This window comes from Paralichthys olivaceus, chromosome 20 (genome assembly GCF_024713975.1).
Source record: "Paralichthys olivaceus isolate ysfri-2021 chromosome 20, ASM2471397v2, whole genome shotgun sequence".
NCBI classification, from domain to species: Eukaryota; Metazoa; Chordata; class Actinopteri; order Pleuronectiformes; family Paralichthyidae; genus Paralichthys; species Paralichthys olivaceus.
In genome coordinates, this window is record NC_091112.1 from 16,936,376 (window position 1) to 16,953,003 (window position 16,628).

Here is a 16,628-nt window from a genome sequence, read left to right on the forward strand (position 1 = left end):
CCCGTTTATTCCCCCCACAAGGTGCAAGATGACTCTACCTCCACCTCAAGACTGGTCATTAGCAGGAGCTCCACATACCATTACCATACACAGTAACTCTCCACTATGTCCACAGAGGGGCAGTGTTTCATGTTTAACCATGCTGGTCATTAGATATAGAAATTCACTCAGAAGAGCATTGTGAAGGCTTTGTGAACAGAGGAAGCAGTTTAGGGCAGCTGTGGCACATGAGTGAGAGCGAGTTGTCCACTTACCAGAAGGTCAGTGGTTCGATCTCAGTCTCCCTCATTTCACCTGCCTAATACTGAACCCCAAAGTGCTCCTGACCACCGTGCCTGCAGTGTATGCAAGGTGTGTGGTAGAAAAAGACAAGATATAAATTAAGAATTTATTCCAAAAACACTGAATCTGGACTTGGCATCCTGCTGCATCTAGAAAAAAAGATAGCATTAGAAAACAATGTTAAACATGTAGGACAGAGAAATGTTGTGTACTCACCTTCTCATGTCATTGATGCAGCTTGCTGATCCTCACCCATTTGTTCTCTGGGTGAACACTCTGAACCTGTGGATTGTAGGATGCAGTCTGCTGTGAGGGAGCCATGTATTTCAGCTGTGGGGTCCGGACAACTTGCTTCTGGTCAGATGACCCCCTCAGCCTCCTGATGGGCGAGCCACCGAAGCGATGAGGGATGCTGTGGGTTCTGGTCGGGGAAAAGTGCTGAGAAGAGCCCCCTGTGACACGCAGGCCACCTTCTTCCTGGTTTCTGGTGTTCCACACCAATGACGCAGGGTGGGTTTGGCTGGGCATCTGCTCAGTGGCGGTGTAGCTGGAGTCATAGTTCAAGCCCTGGCTCCCTCGAAGACTGCGTGGTGCAAAGGCAGCAGCATTTTGTTTGTAAGGTTCTGCAACAGACTGGGGATAACTTGAGGCCATGTTGGAAGCAGGCTTGTAGCCTCCTTGAGCAGATCCTTGGGTCACAGTAAACAGCTTGCTCTGGAACCAATTTCCATCCACGGTCTGGCTGGGGTTATTTCTGGTTCCCTCATTTTGAGAGACTGAAAAACGAGAGGGTTTAGATGCTGCAGCTTTAGGCCGTGAAGACACTCGTCGAGCACGGGCAGTGGCTGAGGTGTGCTTCCGTACAGAGCTGTCTTTTGGCACAGGACCTTCTGCACTGAACAGGCTAGAAGACCGCGAAGATTGCGCATAACCCACTTGCGCAGAGTAGGCTGGATTCTGAGCAGATGCAGAATTTCTGGACGGATGCTGGTTAATACGTTGTGTACCCTGCTCAGTGGGCCAAGTTCTCCTGTCAGTGAGGCTGTTCTGGTTTTGACTGTGCTTACTCAAAGAACTTCCACTAGCGATAGCGGTAGAAAGGCCCAAGAACTGCAATTTTGGGACACTTTGGGCATTTACCTGCTTGGAGCCTATTTTTTGCCAATTGGGATTTGACCCAGAGCTGCTCTGCGCTAACCTGACTGAAGCATAGCCACTGTGAGCTGGCTGTGAAACAGTTTGTGTGTAGCCACTGCTGGAAAATCCCTGATTATAACCACTGCTAACTGCAGGCTCTGGATTGAGGATACTGCTCTGGGCCAAGCCTGGAGAAACAGAGGCCTGTCTGAATTTATTCTGGGGATTACTGCCAACAGTTCTTAGTCCACTGTCCTTTTGCAAGAAGCCAACATATGCATTGCTGTTTTGTCTCTGGGAGCCAAGAGCTGCAAGAGAGACAAGAGTGTTAAAGCTCTACAACTAATTCATTTTTTTTGTTTTTAAAGGGTGGTGTTGTGCTCACCTTGTGTGGCCCATGAACAGCGTACATGCTCTGCTTGAAACAAACAAATCAGCAAGAAGGTCCTGCTCAGAAAACAAAACATTAAAATCAGAAGACATTGGACAACAGCAACTTAACACAGTTACAAAACATACCCCAAATGAATTCCACAAGCCATTTCTGTGAACAGCCTGGTCGACACAACAGCAGCCCACCAACACCAGAGTTACTCGTGTGTGTGTGTGAAGCAGAGAGGCAGCATTTATTTCAGCCTGCGTCCAATCACAGTCTAATGAGCAGATTGTGTGCAGGTGCCTTCTGTTGTGGGACAGGTGGATTATGTGTGTGTGGCAACTATATGATGAACATTGTAGGCGTAGGTGATGTGATCTTGTCTGACATTGCACTGTATTATTGATTAGAAATGTCACTCTGTTTTATCATGTTGGACTGTTTGTGGTGGTCCTGTGCATCCACACGCTCCTCAGAAGGTCTCATTTCCCGAATTGTGAAGTCGTCAGATTTCAGTTTGTTAATGTAATGTTCCTTGAAGTCAGAATGTGTTCAACAAACATTAACATGTATTAATGTGTGAAGAACCTTGAACCAACCTTCTACATAAAGGATGAGGGAGGAGGTAACCAGGCAGATGGCTTCCATCCTCTCTTTAGCCAGTTGGAGCCTTTGAGCTCTGGGAGGCGCTGTAGAGTTCATCTGGCAACTAAAAATGTTTTAGTATTTTTAACTCCACAAAGTGAGATTCAGTCCTCAAATGAAGGCCACATGCCTGTTTTACTAATTTCCTGTTTTTTTTTTATTGGTGTTTTACGATTTTTGTTTTTATGACTCAGTGTCATTATTGCTTGTTTGCTTTTTTGATGAGCAAGACAATTTTCCACTTTGGTGGACTATTCTATTCTAGGATTAGGAGTGACAGGCATATACTAAATAGTTTCAAACATATTAATTTTAATCATAAAAATGTCTGCCTTGTGAGAGATGCAAAAATGACTAAAGTAACATCTAACAAGTTCACAATGGAAGCTGCCTTTTAGAGTAGAGAGTAAAATAATATTTTATAGTTTTTCTAACTTGAGGTGGCATTTACATGGATTTTCCCAGTGGAAAGCGAATTATGCTGATTATTCCGACACCACATGAATGCACGCTGAACAGTGTAAGAGATGTACTGCGTCTGTCATGTGATGTGTGTTGGTCTTTTCTTCACAATAAGAAATCATGCTACAGTTTTTGTGCTGCAGAGGGGATCAGTAAAAACAATAGTATTTACGTTGACGAAGAAGAAGCACACAGGTGTTCCTCAGGATCGCTTGCCAAGAAACCTGTAGAAAATGTTCTTATGATGTTTTAGGTTAGAGACACTTGACTTAGTGTCTCTAATGCCCGAAATGCACTGTACAAATGTAACACGTTGTTTTTATTTTAAAAAGTAAGGACACTCATATTAAAGCAATTGCTTTCCACACATTTCCACATTTTTCACATTAGTCTTCTGTCCTAATGAGAAAAAAAGGCCCCTCGTGCTTGTGCTTATATGCACTGTTAGCCTTTGCTGTATTTGGGTATACCATAATGCTATGCAAAATATAGATTAAATACTGATAATTTAAACAATCTATTTAATTTCTTTCTTCTATTGTATTGCGTCTATTGATTAACTGCTTAAGATTTAAATAGTTTTTTAATTGCTTATATAATTGTGTCTTCTAATAGCACTGTTTAAATTTGTTTTGAATAGTGCAATAATAATGTATTATTATTATTATGTGTTTGGTGAAAGCGAGTGATGACTTACTAGTACCCGTAACCCTAACATCAAGGTCAGCACATTTCCATCCTCTGTTTGCAGAATATAAATCCACCTCCGCAAACAATCTCCCCATCACACACTCACACTATATTCAACTTTTGTTGTTTCTCAGCTTTATAAAATGATAAGCAAATGCATGTCATATCTGTGTGATGTCATCAGCGTCATGTGTCTGTGACCATGTGGGACGCGCTACATGAAAATGACCCTCGACACTGTCCACACACACATCAAGGCAGGTACAGGACACACTCCCTGGCCGTCTGGCAAGTGTGAATCTTCATACCCGACTGTGCTTGGTCAATTGTGTATATTTATTCTAATCCCCTGCTGCCAGAGGAAGCATGATGAAAGTGCACGACACTTGAATCTGTCACCGTGGCCTAATTTCCTCAAGCTCCTTCCTCATACCACATCTTAAACCGAGAGTTATTCAACCTGATAATGTTTTTTATCTTATCACTCTGTGTGTGTGTGTGTGTGTGTGTGTGTGTGTGTGTGTGTGTGTGTGTCTGTGACATTCACTCCTGTATGAGCCAGGGTGGCAATAGCAAATTTCCCACTCCGCGCCCTAGGAAAGAGTGACACATGACATACGACGACCAGATGAGCATGGTGGCTTAGATCAAAGACACAATTTCCTGTCAGAGGAAATGGCGCGGAGGATTTTATTTTTTCAGGAACAGTTTCCTCCTCTCTGAATTCTTTCCATTACGTCTATCAACATTTATATGGGCGAGGCGGACAGTGAAAGTCCTCGACTGTAATGAGCAATACTATCACTGAAGATCCAAAAATAATAGAACAGAGGCTTTACACCTTACACACATCATGGAAGAGTAAAATAAATTAAATTGTAAATGATTTACTCAAGTCAAGCGCACATCTTCTGCCTGATCGTGATTTCCACGGAACAGAGGAAAGACACTGTTTGAGCTGGACAGACCCCCTGACATGTGGACAAGAGGGAAGTCATTTTACAAACTTGCCTTGTGTGAAGGTTCCACTCCGCTCACGAGCTTCCTTCATTCTAAGATAGATGCGTAGCTGTATGTGCAGGACCAGAAGTAAAGTGTCATGGAGGAGAAAGCAAACACAGCATTGTCACCTTACTGCTGTGTGGTGCAGTACGTGGAGACATTTGTGCGGAGGGTCAGTAACATAGTTGGTTAAGCCACTCAATGTAAATTTGAAAATGTATAATTTACCTTTGTTGCCTCTCATCTCCACTGAGCCATTGATTGTTGACTTTGCATGTCATTGTGTCACATGGATGGAATTATGGAAGTCCATGACAACAGGCCTGTGTGTCTCTATCCGGGGGCTGCATCCTGCGGAGGACGTGGTCTATCCGGCCCATGAACTCCGCCTCCTTCGCGGGCTGTGACCACAAAGCCCTTACTGAAAAGAGACTGTCTGTCTCTGGTCTACGGAGGATTTCCATGGTCGACATCACCAGCTCATCCCTCCCTTATTGCTGTTGCCTAGCAACAGAGCTGTATTTGGAAAAGACAAGAAAATGTCCCTTTTTAAATAATATTTAGTGTAACTGTTTGCTCAAGCATTGGACACCTTGTGGCTTGCTGGCGCCATTACCTCAATGAATCCTGGAATCGGATGGGCCAGGAGGGATGCACCCGCTGGAGCCTTCGTTTTTTCAGGGATGGAGGGACACATTTGTCTGCAGCGTTTAAAGTGGCCTTCCAAATGGGACAGTCTTGTCTTGTTGCTGTGACGCCATCTGTCTTAAAATGCAGCCCCCGAATTGAAATACGGCTTATGTGTATGTGCATGTGTCTCTCATATGTGGACGTAATTATGTTCACTCAGTGAAAAGAATGTGGCCACATGTGTCCCAGACCACCTACACATGTGTTTTAAGTGATCAGATCTCAGGACACATTTGGATGCATTCAGACCGACCTGTACTTAGCACCGACTACTTATAATCATATCACTCAGGATGATGTTAATACCAGGTCTGAACAAGGAGATTATGATGAAATCAGTCCTGGAGATGCGGTAGTGTTGTTTGTCGGACAGACATTTGAACACCTTGTGAAAACAATACAAGTGATGCTGTTCTAATAATAATAATCATCATAATAATAATAAAAATGAAAGTATGTTCTAAGCTTTGATTTAAAAGAAGCCACAAACTCAGCCTGCCGGATTTCCTCTGGCAGGTTGTAGTCTCTGAGCTCTCCCCTGTTGCTGCTGCAGCAGGTAACTGCAGTTTGTGTTCTGAAAATTATTTTATATAATTTATTTTAAATGAAAGAAAGGTTTTTTGGGTAGCTCTATGGCTCTGTGGTGAATAAAATACCTCAGGCTTTGTTTTGCAAGTTGGATCACTTGGTTGTTTTTGTCTTTTTTCGTGGGAATGGTGACAATAAGAGCTTATTTAAGTTTTAGAGTGAGTCCCTTTAGGCTGTATTAACCTGGTGGCAATGGAAACAACTGGAGGGTTTTTTCCTGTGTGAAATGTTTCATGTTCTCCCTGTTCCTTTTTCTTCTTCTTCTTCTCCAAATGAATGTGAGTATGAAGGGTTGTTTGTCTGTATGTGTCAGACCTGTGACAGATTGATGACCTGTCTAGGATGTGCCCTGTTACCCAACATAATCATATGTTGTTGGCAACATAAACATTACTGTGGGATAGACAGAGATGAGTGTCACTTTGTGTGATACTACTTTCACCTCACATGCAGTCATTTGATATATAGTTAATACAAAAAATACTCACTGAAGCAGCTTTAAAAGATCATTCTAATGTATTTCAACCTAGCACATTTCCCATTCATGTGGTTATTGTGGTTCCATGGACTGTGCCAACTAACAGCACTTGCCACCTCTACTTCAAGGAAACAAGGAATGAGGCAACTTGCCCAGCTGACCTATATTCATCTGTGCATGCTGGTTTGTTTACATGTGTGAGGCTGACTTCCACCGCAGTTATACTGTGTCAAAGGAAACTCTAAGCTAAATGCAATGGCCCATTACCCCCTGGACTATTTAGGGCAAGTCATTTCACTTTGATGGTTGACCGTATTTATCTGAACTGGAGTAAACAGACAAGACGCTAAATCTGAAGAAAGAGGAGATTTGTAAGATGGAGGAAGAGACTTCAGGCAACAGGACCATTGCAAACAAAATATACTGTACCTCAGGACAGTGGTGGTGCTCCTGTGGTCACTGCTCTGCACAGACTGAGGCATGTTGATTCCTGCTATAGAAAATCAATATGTCAGTGGTTGAAGTTAATTTCACCAGCTATGAGAAATGATTTTGTGGCAACTACATTATCGTCCTGGAGCCTTTTATTTCACATCACCAAAATCGACTGCTGTACAGTAAGAACAGTGATAACAATGTGTAATAGGATGACAACAATATGAAAGATGACAATATGTGTGCAAGAAGGTTCCTGACCTTTCTGTGTGGAGTTTGCATCTTCTCCCTGTGTGTGCATGGGTTTTCTCTGCTGGTTCTCTAGCTTCCTCCCACAGTCCAAAGACACGCAGACAAGGGTTAGATTGATTGGAGACACTAAATTGACCATAGATGTGAATGTTAGATTGAATCCAGTGTGGGGGAACCCTGCCTCCCACCCAGTGTCAGCTGGGATTGGTTGCAGCTCCCTCCGCAACCCTCAAAGAGATAAGCAGTATAGATGATGGATGGATAAATGGACAATATGAATCCCACCAGCAATAAATCCCATTATCTGTTTTTTTCCTTGCTATGAAATAAAATTTACAATGGTAGCTGACTGGATAATTTTCCACAAATCTCCATAATAAAAATATTATGACATATTGGACAAGTTATGCAGGATGATAATGTCAGCCAGCAAGTTGATCATCTCCACAAGCTGGAATAATGGTGTTTACATACTTTCTAACTCACAGATAAGTGTTTGTTATGATTTAAATAAAGTACTTTTTATTAGGAAATAAAATTGAATTTGTTCTAGATGCCCTGTTACACATTGTTTAGTGTGAGTCACTGTTTCCTTCAGTCTCTGCAGTGGAGGTGGTGAGTGCAAAGACCCATAGAGCCACAATAACCATCATACTAGATATGTATATGCCAGAAATATCTGTTAACAGAGATATCAGAGTCATTGGTGAAAAACCCAACAATTCTTATAAATCTACAATTCTTGTTTCCCGAAATAAAAATTTCAGGGTCAGCTGTTAATTCTCAAAGACAATGAAATGAAAACTATTGATTTATAAGATACAATCAAAATATTATTGCAGGTTTTCCAAACTGATAAGTGGTTTTGTTGGGACTACAACCTACATTGTATCTGACATCTTATTTCTTTATCTTGCACTGCTGTAACATAACGTCCAGAAGTCCTTAATGTAGCAAAGTAAGACAGTCAGCAGATGGAGTCTCCTCCTGTTCTTCTCCTCCTGACCAATGAGGTGCTTCAAATCCCCGTAGGGTGCGCTGGACCTCCTCCCGCTCCTGCATCTGCTCCTAAATTTTAAATAATGAAGGTAATAATAATGAGTGCAAGTCTGCTCCCATCAGGAGTGCGAGAGGTCAAGCTGCCTATGGAGAGTTCACTCGCCACACATTCCATGAGCAGCTCCAGGATTTATCCCCATCAGAGACTGCTCTCTTTCTGCTTCTGTTCTCAGCTGACATTGCTCTGGAGGTGAAGTTAAAGGACCATTCCAGTTTATTGCAAATTTTAAATTATGGGTTACAGAGCAACAGTTTGGCCACATTATCTTAACGACTTTGTCTGGAGGCAAAACTTAAGTGAAATGAAAGGTGCTTTCAGACAAGCACTGAACTCTCAGTTCCTCCATATTTTCTCCAGAGGAGGTGTGAATGCAAATGTCAGAGTGAGACAATCCGCAGTTTCACCGTATGGCCTCTGACTATAATGTCCCTAGAAATCCAAGAGAAGTGGATGTGAGACCACAGTAGGGGATCCCCCGCTGGATTCAGCGCAAGCACGTGGGGGGTTTGATGATGCTTCTAATATGCGACAGACGCAAAAAAGAAAAAACTAAAAGAAAAAATATCTCAACTCCGGGTGAAAAAGCCACCACTGGATTTAGAAGCTATTCGCTAACTAGCTGTTATAAATGTATGCCTGCAACTAGACTGAACCAAGACAGTAAATGCATGTGCCAGAAAACCAAAAAAACATTAGGCTGAAAGATGCTAAAATGCTGCGTAGAGCTAAGAAGAGTTGTAAAGATGCGCCTGGCGTCGTCATTATAAGCAACAACTTTGAGATAACCCACAGTCAGTTGACTCTTTTCTCATATAACAATATTCATAAGCACAGCTTTGGTGTTCTCATAAACTGTGTACTACTGTTACTTGACTACAAAGAGGAAGGAAACCATAGCCAACAATAAATTAAGCTGTATATAAACCATTGTGGGTTTAAAAAAGGGCTGTTCAAATAACTCCTGTTTCCAGCCTGAATATTGTATTTGTCTCTGCTCAGTTCCAGCCCAAGTCACTGACGCATGAAGCAGATGATGAAGTACTGCAGGAGTTTTGAGTATCTTGTCCTTTCTTTAAAACGGGTCACGGCCATTTATAATCCTCTGACAGAACAGGCCTTATTCCTTTTCTCTGAGAGGACCAGAGGAGAATCACTTTAATGAATCATAGGGGGGTTATTCCTGTGGTATGACTAATCAATCGAAGGCCTTGATTACGTTTGTTCACCACTGGAACAATTCATCTTTTTACCTTGTTGTCCTCCCTTGACGATCTTTCCAAGAAGATAACGAGGAGAAGGCGTGTGTTGACTTCTCTTTAAATCTCTGGACGTTAAATAAGCTTCAGCTCATCCGGAGTTTGTGAGAAAAAGACAGGATGGGACATAGAGTTTTCTAATTGTAATCTCCCTAACCTCATCCTCCTATAAACAACCACGGCAACAGTAAAACAAAACTTCTGACAAGCCACATGGATCGAGAGACTGATTCGCGGCTAGCTGGGGGACAGCAGAGCCCACAACAAGACTTCAGGACTCTCTCCACTCAGAGCATAGAGGCCCAGAGGAGGGGAGGTTGTTGGAGTGGGGGCCTGTAAGCAGCCGATCTGTGCTGTTGCTACATTCAACAGTTGTTGTCAATTCAGAGATCAATGGAGACAAAGTCATGAAGACTTCAGAGCGAAGCTGCATTGTTGCGGTGGAGAGTTTTACATGAGCCCGTCTTTCATAGGAGACAGGACTTTGTTCTGAGCATTTGTTTCTCATTTTCTGCGGGTCCTGGGGATCCATTGCGGTTAGGCACCAAGAGGTTTTTGTTTAAATTTCAAGAGCGTAAACTATTCCATCATGACATTTGGACACATACATGTTGTACAAACACTGTGGTGCACATACCCAAGTGGGACTAATAGATTTAACAATTAAATATAAATCAAAACCATCTATGTGAGTTTTATTGAAGTGGAACATTTTCTGTAAAGTAATATGAAACATAATGATATACTGTGACTAGTGCGCTGGTTGTTTTTTTTTTTGCAATGACTAATATTACAGACTAGTACTGTTGCTGCTGCTACACTGCTGTCAATTCTGTGATGCACCAATATATATTTGTTCAGGTTGGTGTCACCATAGTCTCTTATTACTAAACTAAGCACTGTTGCTTCACCTTTCTGCGTGACTGTACATTCATGAGATCATAACAGATTCAGATTCTGTCTTCACCTCAGTTGAAAGTTCAATTTTTAGGTCATACTGTGACATTTCTGTGGCTTTAGCTGACTGAGCTGACAATGGTGTATAAGTCACAGGGGATAGGGGATCTCCACAGCTAAGAGCTATTCATTCACTATAGTTGGTTTAGTTTGAAGCTTCTGAATGAAAGATTTGTTTGTATGGTATGTGCGCTCATCACCTCTGGCGCAGAACTCACTGCAGCATGTCACACTGTTGCATGGCTTGAAAATATTTCAGTCCTTCTTTCAGCAAGCCTACAGCGTTGTTTATGTACTTTTCGTGATTTTCAATTATGATATAGAGAATTTTAGGAGCATTCATCCTGAAGTCAAGTTTTTACATGACCCACTTGTGAAGTTTAAACCAGGATGGCTCACAGAGGATGGCAGTAAGTCTAGCATGCTAATGTCGTCACCTTAGACTGTATATTAAGATGGACGACATGACAACTCCCCAAAATTTAAGCCAAAAAGTCTTGATCGCCCCCTGCTGGCTGGCTGCAGCAAATGTCAAAAATCTGACGTCCTTCATGTTTGTGGATGCGACATGGACCAAACTGAAAAGTCAAAAAACATGTACATTTTTAAAAAAATTCTCAGAGATGCTTTCTGTCATACTGGGAAATGACACTGTTGTATGTCTAACCACAATTTTTTCGGGTACATTTAGCCTTAATCATTCTATGCTATATTGCTAAAATGTCAAATATTGACTGATTGGTCAATTGCACATATCAATGGGACTTACTGTGCAGACTCTGGCTACAAACGAGCTAGATGGCGGCGTTTTGAGGATATTTTGGCTTCATGTTTGGATTGTGGGAGAAAGTGGAAACTTGTTGCGCATCTTTATTTAAAACCAGTCTTTGGTAATTAGTTAGCACAGATTCCTACTTTTTGTTCATGTTCAATCTTCTTCTTTTGATTTACTGAAACAAACAGCAAGAAGTACATTGCTGATGTTAGAACCTTTATGAAAAAGATAAATGGGCCATTTGGGTGAACCCAACCAGCCTCTAATTGCATTGCATTATCTGGCCAACATTGATCAAGTGAGCAGCAGAACAATGGGCAATACCCCACTGGAACCACTTTAGTGGTTTAGCTGCCATCTTCGCCGACTGGACTGGTTGGACATGATGCAGAGGCAGCACATAGGAAGCTGGGTGAAGAAATGAATCTATCTCTCTAATAAAATCATAGTTAAGAAGAGGGAAAGAGAACTAGCTCGGTTTGGTTTTTAAAAAACCCCAAACGTAAAGTAGAATGTATCAGATTATATAGTATATGCTGATAGTAAAATGTAAAAGGGAGACAGCTGCATTTGTCATACCACGCTAGTGGGGGGGGGTAGATGCCACTTTGTCTCTGTCGTCATGCTGCTGACTGTTGTGGTCTCTTTTTTAACATGTTCAATTCCTCACAGATGTGGTGTTCACTTTAAAGGCATATTCCCTATCATGGCCATTAAATCCATGTAATGGCGCCAAGATGTTCCCAGAGACAGGAGGCGTATAAAACAAAGAGCAACATACTCCAGAGGAACATACTAAAACTGAAACGAAACACTCAAAGTGCATGTTTAGCAAAAGCCACATGGTGCACAGAATAACAGCAACATAAAGCTGTTAGTTTTTAAAATGGCTTCCTCCAAAGAAACCACAGTGGTAGAACAAATAGCTTGTGGGAATACAAGACAAAGCAAGCAACATTGAAATAAAGACGTGATCGTTTAATCAGAGATGTGCAACATACAGTTTGAAAGGACATGGTAATTGGAGCATTTTTATTGTTTTTAACAAGCCTCTCATTTGCACTGTTAGTAATGGAGAATGTCTGGATGTATTAGTGGGGGTCCTCTCTTTCATTGCATCCCTGCTGAGACAGTATTGCACAGCCTATAGCAAAAAGACCATATATTTTTCAAGCAGACAGGCTCATAAAAAGACCAAAAAAAGGCACAGCTCCTAATCCACACTTTAATGAGAGAAAACGGAAGTAATGACATGCAGGGAGTAATCTTTCTTCTGTCTGCTCCGCCAACTGACACCAATAACCCGTGGCCGACTTAATGCCCTGGTTGTGACACGTTGTGTAATAGCAAGTGAAAACTTCTCCTTTGGTTTTTCTCCCACAGGCAAATATTAAGAATGATGACACTTTAACAATTGCTGGATCAGAGCGCTCAACTTTGTCATCATGAGAGAATCCTATTATGCGGCGGCATAATGGCCCTCTGTGGAAACCGAAAGAGAATGAGTATCACAAGGCAACTGGAAAACAAAGCTTATTTGAGGCGTCTCGCCATCCGAGCTGCCCTTTGTGTCAGAGCACGGAGCCCCAATTGTTTTCTCCTCAGCGAGTAAATGCCCGGCTTAATGTGGTTCCGCGGCTCGGAGGAATGATACCGTGAGTTAAGTCCAAACAATATGATTACATTCATTTCAGGACACACAAGATTACATTTGCACTAAATGAGTATACAGACTTCATAAAGTTTACTACGTCTTTCCACATGCAGTAAAACGGCTCCACGCTGCAAACATTTCTGGACCGCTATGAGAGGAGCTTGCAGAACATCTTGATAGGACGAAGATGCTACTTTGGCTTTCTAACAATGGGAGGTTGCTTCAGTTCTCCCCAGGGCTCCTTTCCCTCATTCCAAACGGTTTGATAGCTAACAATTTGAGCAATAAACACTTAGTGGAATGGCAGCTTGCCATTTCCTCTCTCTGCCTGCGTTTGTCTCACTTTGTAGCATCAAGAGGCCGCAGAGAACAGCTTGTCATGAGCCATAGAAAAAGGGAAAAAAACATGTATGACATCTGAGGACAGAGAACAGTCGTGTTTTGTATGTCATGTCATTCAGGTTATATTTGAAACATGCATGCAAAATGTAAAGCTTGGGATTTGACAATGTCATGATTAAGTTATTTGAAGGAATTGATCTTAGGAAAAGGTAAAGGCATACATAGTAGAGACTAACCAGAAGATAAAGAACATTCTTGTTTCTCTTCATAACGAGCAACACTTAACCGGTCAGAACAAACTGCTGAATGAAACAATGTAGCTGGTGTTTCAGAATCATCTGTATCTTATCACTGCGAGAGAAAAAAAATCCCCTAAACAGAAAAATGTGGAGAGCCAGACTTTTCCTTCAAAGAGCCTCCAGAGCGGCTGTTGTCTTTAAGGAGGGAGGGAGATTGCTTTCAGCAGCTTCGGCCCTCGACTGGTTCTCATCATTTTGACAATAAAACTCAAGGAGTTGAAACAAAGCAACGTTTCATGAAAAAAAGAGAGGGGGCTAGGAGATTTCCGCTGGTCTGTGCCGAATAGTCCCCCCACTTTCTCAATCCAACTGCCAAAGAAAAGCAGAGTGGTGATTTTAAGGAGAGCTTTAGTCAAGCTTTTGGGGGCTTAATTCCTCTCTGGCACCCTGGGGGCTGAAGGACGAAGGGACCAAAGGGCTTGAAACGGTTCAAAGATGAATGAGTGATTGTGCTTTAAACTCCCAGAGGTTTGTTTTGGTAGTTTCAGGATTTATTGCAGCGTTTTGTTGCTTTGTTTTCACAAGCCAAATAGATCTGACACAGAAGATAAAATCAAAGTTTGCCGTGTGGAAAGTGAGTTGAGATCAGATCAGATCACTGCAACAACACCAAGGTGACTTTTAGGCACTTACAGCTTTATGTGACCTTGATGAGGATATGAGAAATGTCAAGGAACTCAATGCGTAACATTAATCTGTACAAAGGGAGAATATTAATCAAGGATACATGGGCAGTGCATGCTTTAAACAAGGCTTATAGATTATTCACACTATTGTATTTATATATATTTACAGACAAAACTGTACAATTTTTACATATTCCTACTGATAAATGCATTAAAAAAGAGTCATATGAAAATACACCAGGGGTGATTGTCCTCTCACACGTCAGCACCCGAGGAGATCTGTGATATCCTGGGGTCAGAATCGATCTCAAAGCGGTAGTGGTAGCCTTCCCACACCTCCCTGCAAGCGTCCCGCATGTCGTAGATCCGCTTCTTGATGCCCTTGCGGTTGAGATAAAGTACAAATAGGAAGATGAGGCCAATGAAGCCCAGAACTACACCCAAGAACACGTAAGAGGTCTGCAAAGCAAGGTCGGCCCCTGCGTCTCTCTGTCGGCATCCAAGAGTCATCGTGCTCACAGCAAGCATGGATGTGTTCCTCATGCTGGGTGGGAAGGAGCACACAAGACTATCAGCGTTTCTAATCCGCCCCTGTGATCTGTTGAGCCACAGAGCGAAAGGTTCAATTCCACATGTGCATGTAAAGGGGTTTTCCTCCAGCAGCAGAGCCACTCCGGGCAGGGAGTCCAGCTCTCGCAGGCCCTCCTCTGGAAACGTCTTGAGGGCATTGAGTGTGAGGTCGAGCTCCTCCAGGTGCTCCAGACCTGCGAGGGTGGAGTTGTGGATGGCCACCAGGGAGTTGTTGGACAGCTGGAGCCGTCGCAGGCTGCTCAGGTGGGAGAAGATGCGTGAGGGCAAATAGATGAGGCTATTGTGGGACAGGTCCAGTCCCTGAAGGGCCCCCAGGGAGCTCCAGCGCAAAGACGTGGCCAGGTCCATCACTGTTGAGTGGTTGTAGAGGGCTCGGCTCAGGTTCAGCTCCTGCAGAGACTGGTTCAGGACGGTGAAGGCCTCTGGGTGAATGATCGCCAGCTGGTTGTTGCTCAGGTCCAGATGGCGAAGGCTGCGGAGTCCGGCAAACGCGTTGGAGTCCACCTCGGATATTCTGGGTTTGAGGACAACCAAGAGACGTGGTTTACACTTTGCAGACCAAGACTTCTACTTGCACCACTTAGAATGTTACTAAGGAATAATGAGGACCAAGCAATAACTGAAGACATTATCTGAAAAGCAATCTTTTCACTCCCCCATGTCCTGTGTGCTTTGCATTACAAGCAGAGGACAGAGCAGGACAGTCTTACCTGTTGTTACTCAGAGACAAGTTGGTCACGTTCTCCAGTCCTTTGAAAGACTCTGGACCAATGCGACTGATCTGATTCCCGGTGACGAACAGATTCCGCGTGTAGCCGGGGATCCCCGCCGGGACACTCCGCAGGTCCTTGGAGACGCACTTCACGGTGTGAGCCGCCTCCGAGCACTCGCAGCGTGGAGGACACGATGCGTGGACGGAGCAGAGGAGCGCGGAGGAGAAGAAGAAGAAGAAGACGCACCGGGCCGGATCCAGCATGTTGGGAAGTGCTGCGGGAGAAGCGGTAACTAAACTAACGCACAGCGGCGGGAGGATCAAGTAGAAATGAGACGATCAGCTCCTCCTAGACATCATCTCCCTCCCTCCTCTTCATCATGCGTTGTCCCGGCCGGGAATGTGCGTTTCAACTTCGCATCCGTGCACAAAGTGTGGCCGGGAGGCGGCAGGCTGTGATTTCCATGAGAACAGAAGAAGGGGTCGTGCCGATCACAGGGGTGGGGTGGGGGGGTCGCTTGATCCTTGTGCCGTGGAAAAGCGGGCGTCGCTGTACTTCTCTAACAATGAAGTTAAAAAAGGACCATCCACTCCAGCGCGATGATCCGGGGGAGGGGCTTCTCTCCCGCCTGCACCCCCCCACCACCCCCCCATCCACGAGGGATTCGTGAGGAGAGGCTCGGCAGTTACTGCGTTACTGTACTCAAGTACGTGCAGATGTACTTTGTTATATATTTTACTTTTCACTTTCAATCCACAACTTTAATTTCAGGAAATATCTGAAAATCTCCTTTTGTGCAGTCACTCAGAACTGCATAGCCTATTTATATTTTGTGGATTTATTATATAAAATGTATGTACTTTGTTAACTCACCAACTTTTACTTTGTGGATTTATTATAGCTATGTGCCACTCTTTCAATTTGCCTCTGTGTACTATCTATGTAGTCTGCATTATTGTGGTATTAAACTAAACATGCACTAGGTATAGCACCCTGTTTCATTAGGATGGTATTTTTTACTTTTAATACTTTGAGTACATTTAAAAGCAAGTATGACCTTTAACTCAAGTATAAAGGTTAGCATGGTACTTTCACTTGAGTACATCTTTTCCATGTTTAACATGTTCTTTTACTTCAGTGAAGGTTTCAGTGCTTCCTCCACCTCTGCTTTAGAGGTTTCTGTGTGTATTGTGATCAAATGTGATGACTGCCTTTTAGTTTCACTTTAGTGTTTGGTGATTCTGATGTCTCTGGTCATTCCCACCTACCCAGGTGGTATGGTAAAAGTGGGGGGAGGGCTCCTTTGTGGGGGCCAGAC

At 43.2% G+C, this 16,628-nt stretch overlaps 1 protein-coding gene across 3 annotated transcripts; it reads right to left on the bottom strand.

Annotated features, from left to right (window-relative positions):
- Positions 1-374: 374 nt before the first annotated feature.
- LOC109631499 (trophoblast glycoprotein-like) lies at positions 375-16,542 on the bottom strand. 3 transcript variants are annotated; one of them, XM_069516891.1, is made up of 6 exons: positions 15,308-16,542; positions 4,823-15,111; positions 1,939-4,661; positions 1,805-1,866; positions 499-1,727; positions 375-431 (listed from the first exon to the last, which is right to left on the bottom strand). In XM_069516891.1, exons 1-2 carry the CDS (start codon positions 15,571-15,573, stop codon positions 14,262-14,264), a joined length of 1,116 nt encoding a protein of 371 aa, XP_069372992.1. In that variant the 5' UTR covers positions 15,574-16,542; the 3' UTR covers positions 375-431; positions 499-1,727; positions 1,805-1,866; positions 1,939-4,661; positions 4,823-14,261. The 3 variants fall into 3 exon arrangements, with proteins under 3 accessions (XP_069372992.1, XP_069372991.1, XP_069372990.1); XM_069516890.1 differs by lacking the exons at positions 4,823-15,111; positions 15,308-16,542 and having other exon boundaries at positions 375-425; positions 1,939-2,077; XM_069516889.1 differs by lacking the exons at positions 4,823-15,111; positions 15,308-16,542 and having other exon boundaries at positions 1,939-2,077.
- Positions 16,543-16,628: the final 86 nt, after the last annotated feature.

Excerpts from the sequence above, each read along its gene's own strand:
- LOC109631499 (XM_069516890.1), bottom strand. The coding sequence starts at position 1,961 with ATGGCTTGTGGAATTCATTTGGG. Across the intron at positions 1,867-1,938 it reads GCTTGTGGAATTCATTTGGG|GACCTTCTTGCTGATTTGTT; the intron begins GTATGTTTTGTA and ends TTTTCTGAGCAG. Across the intron at positions 1,728-1,804 it reads CTGTTCATGGGCCACACAAG|CTCTTGGCTCCCAGAGACAA; the intron begins GTGAGCACAACA and ends TCTCTCTTGCAG.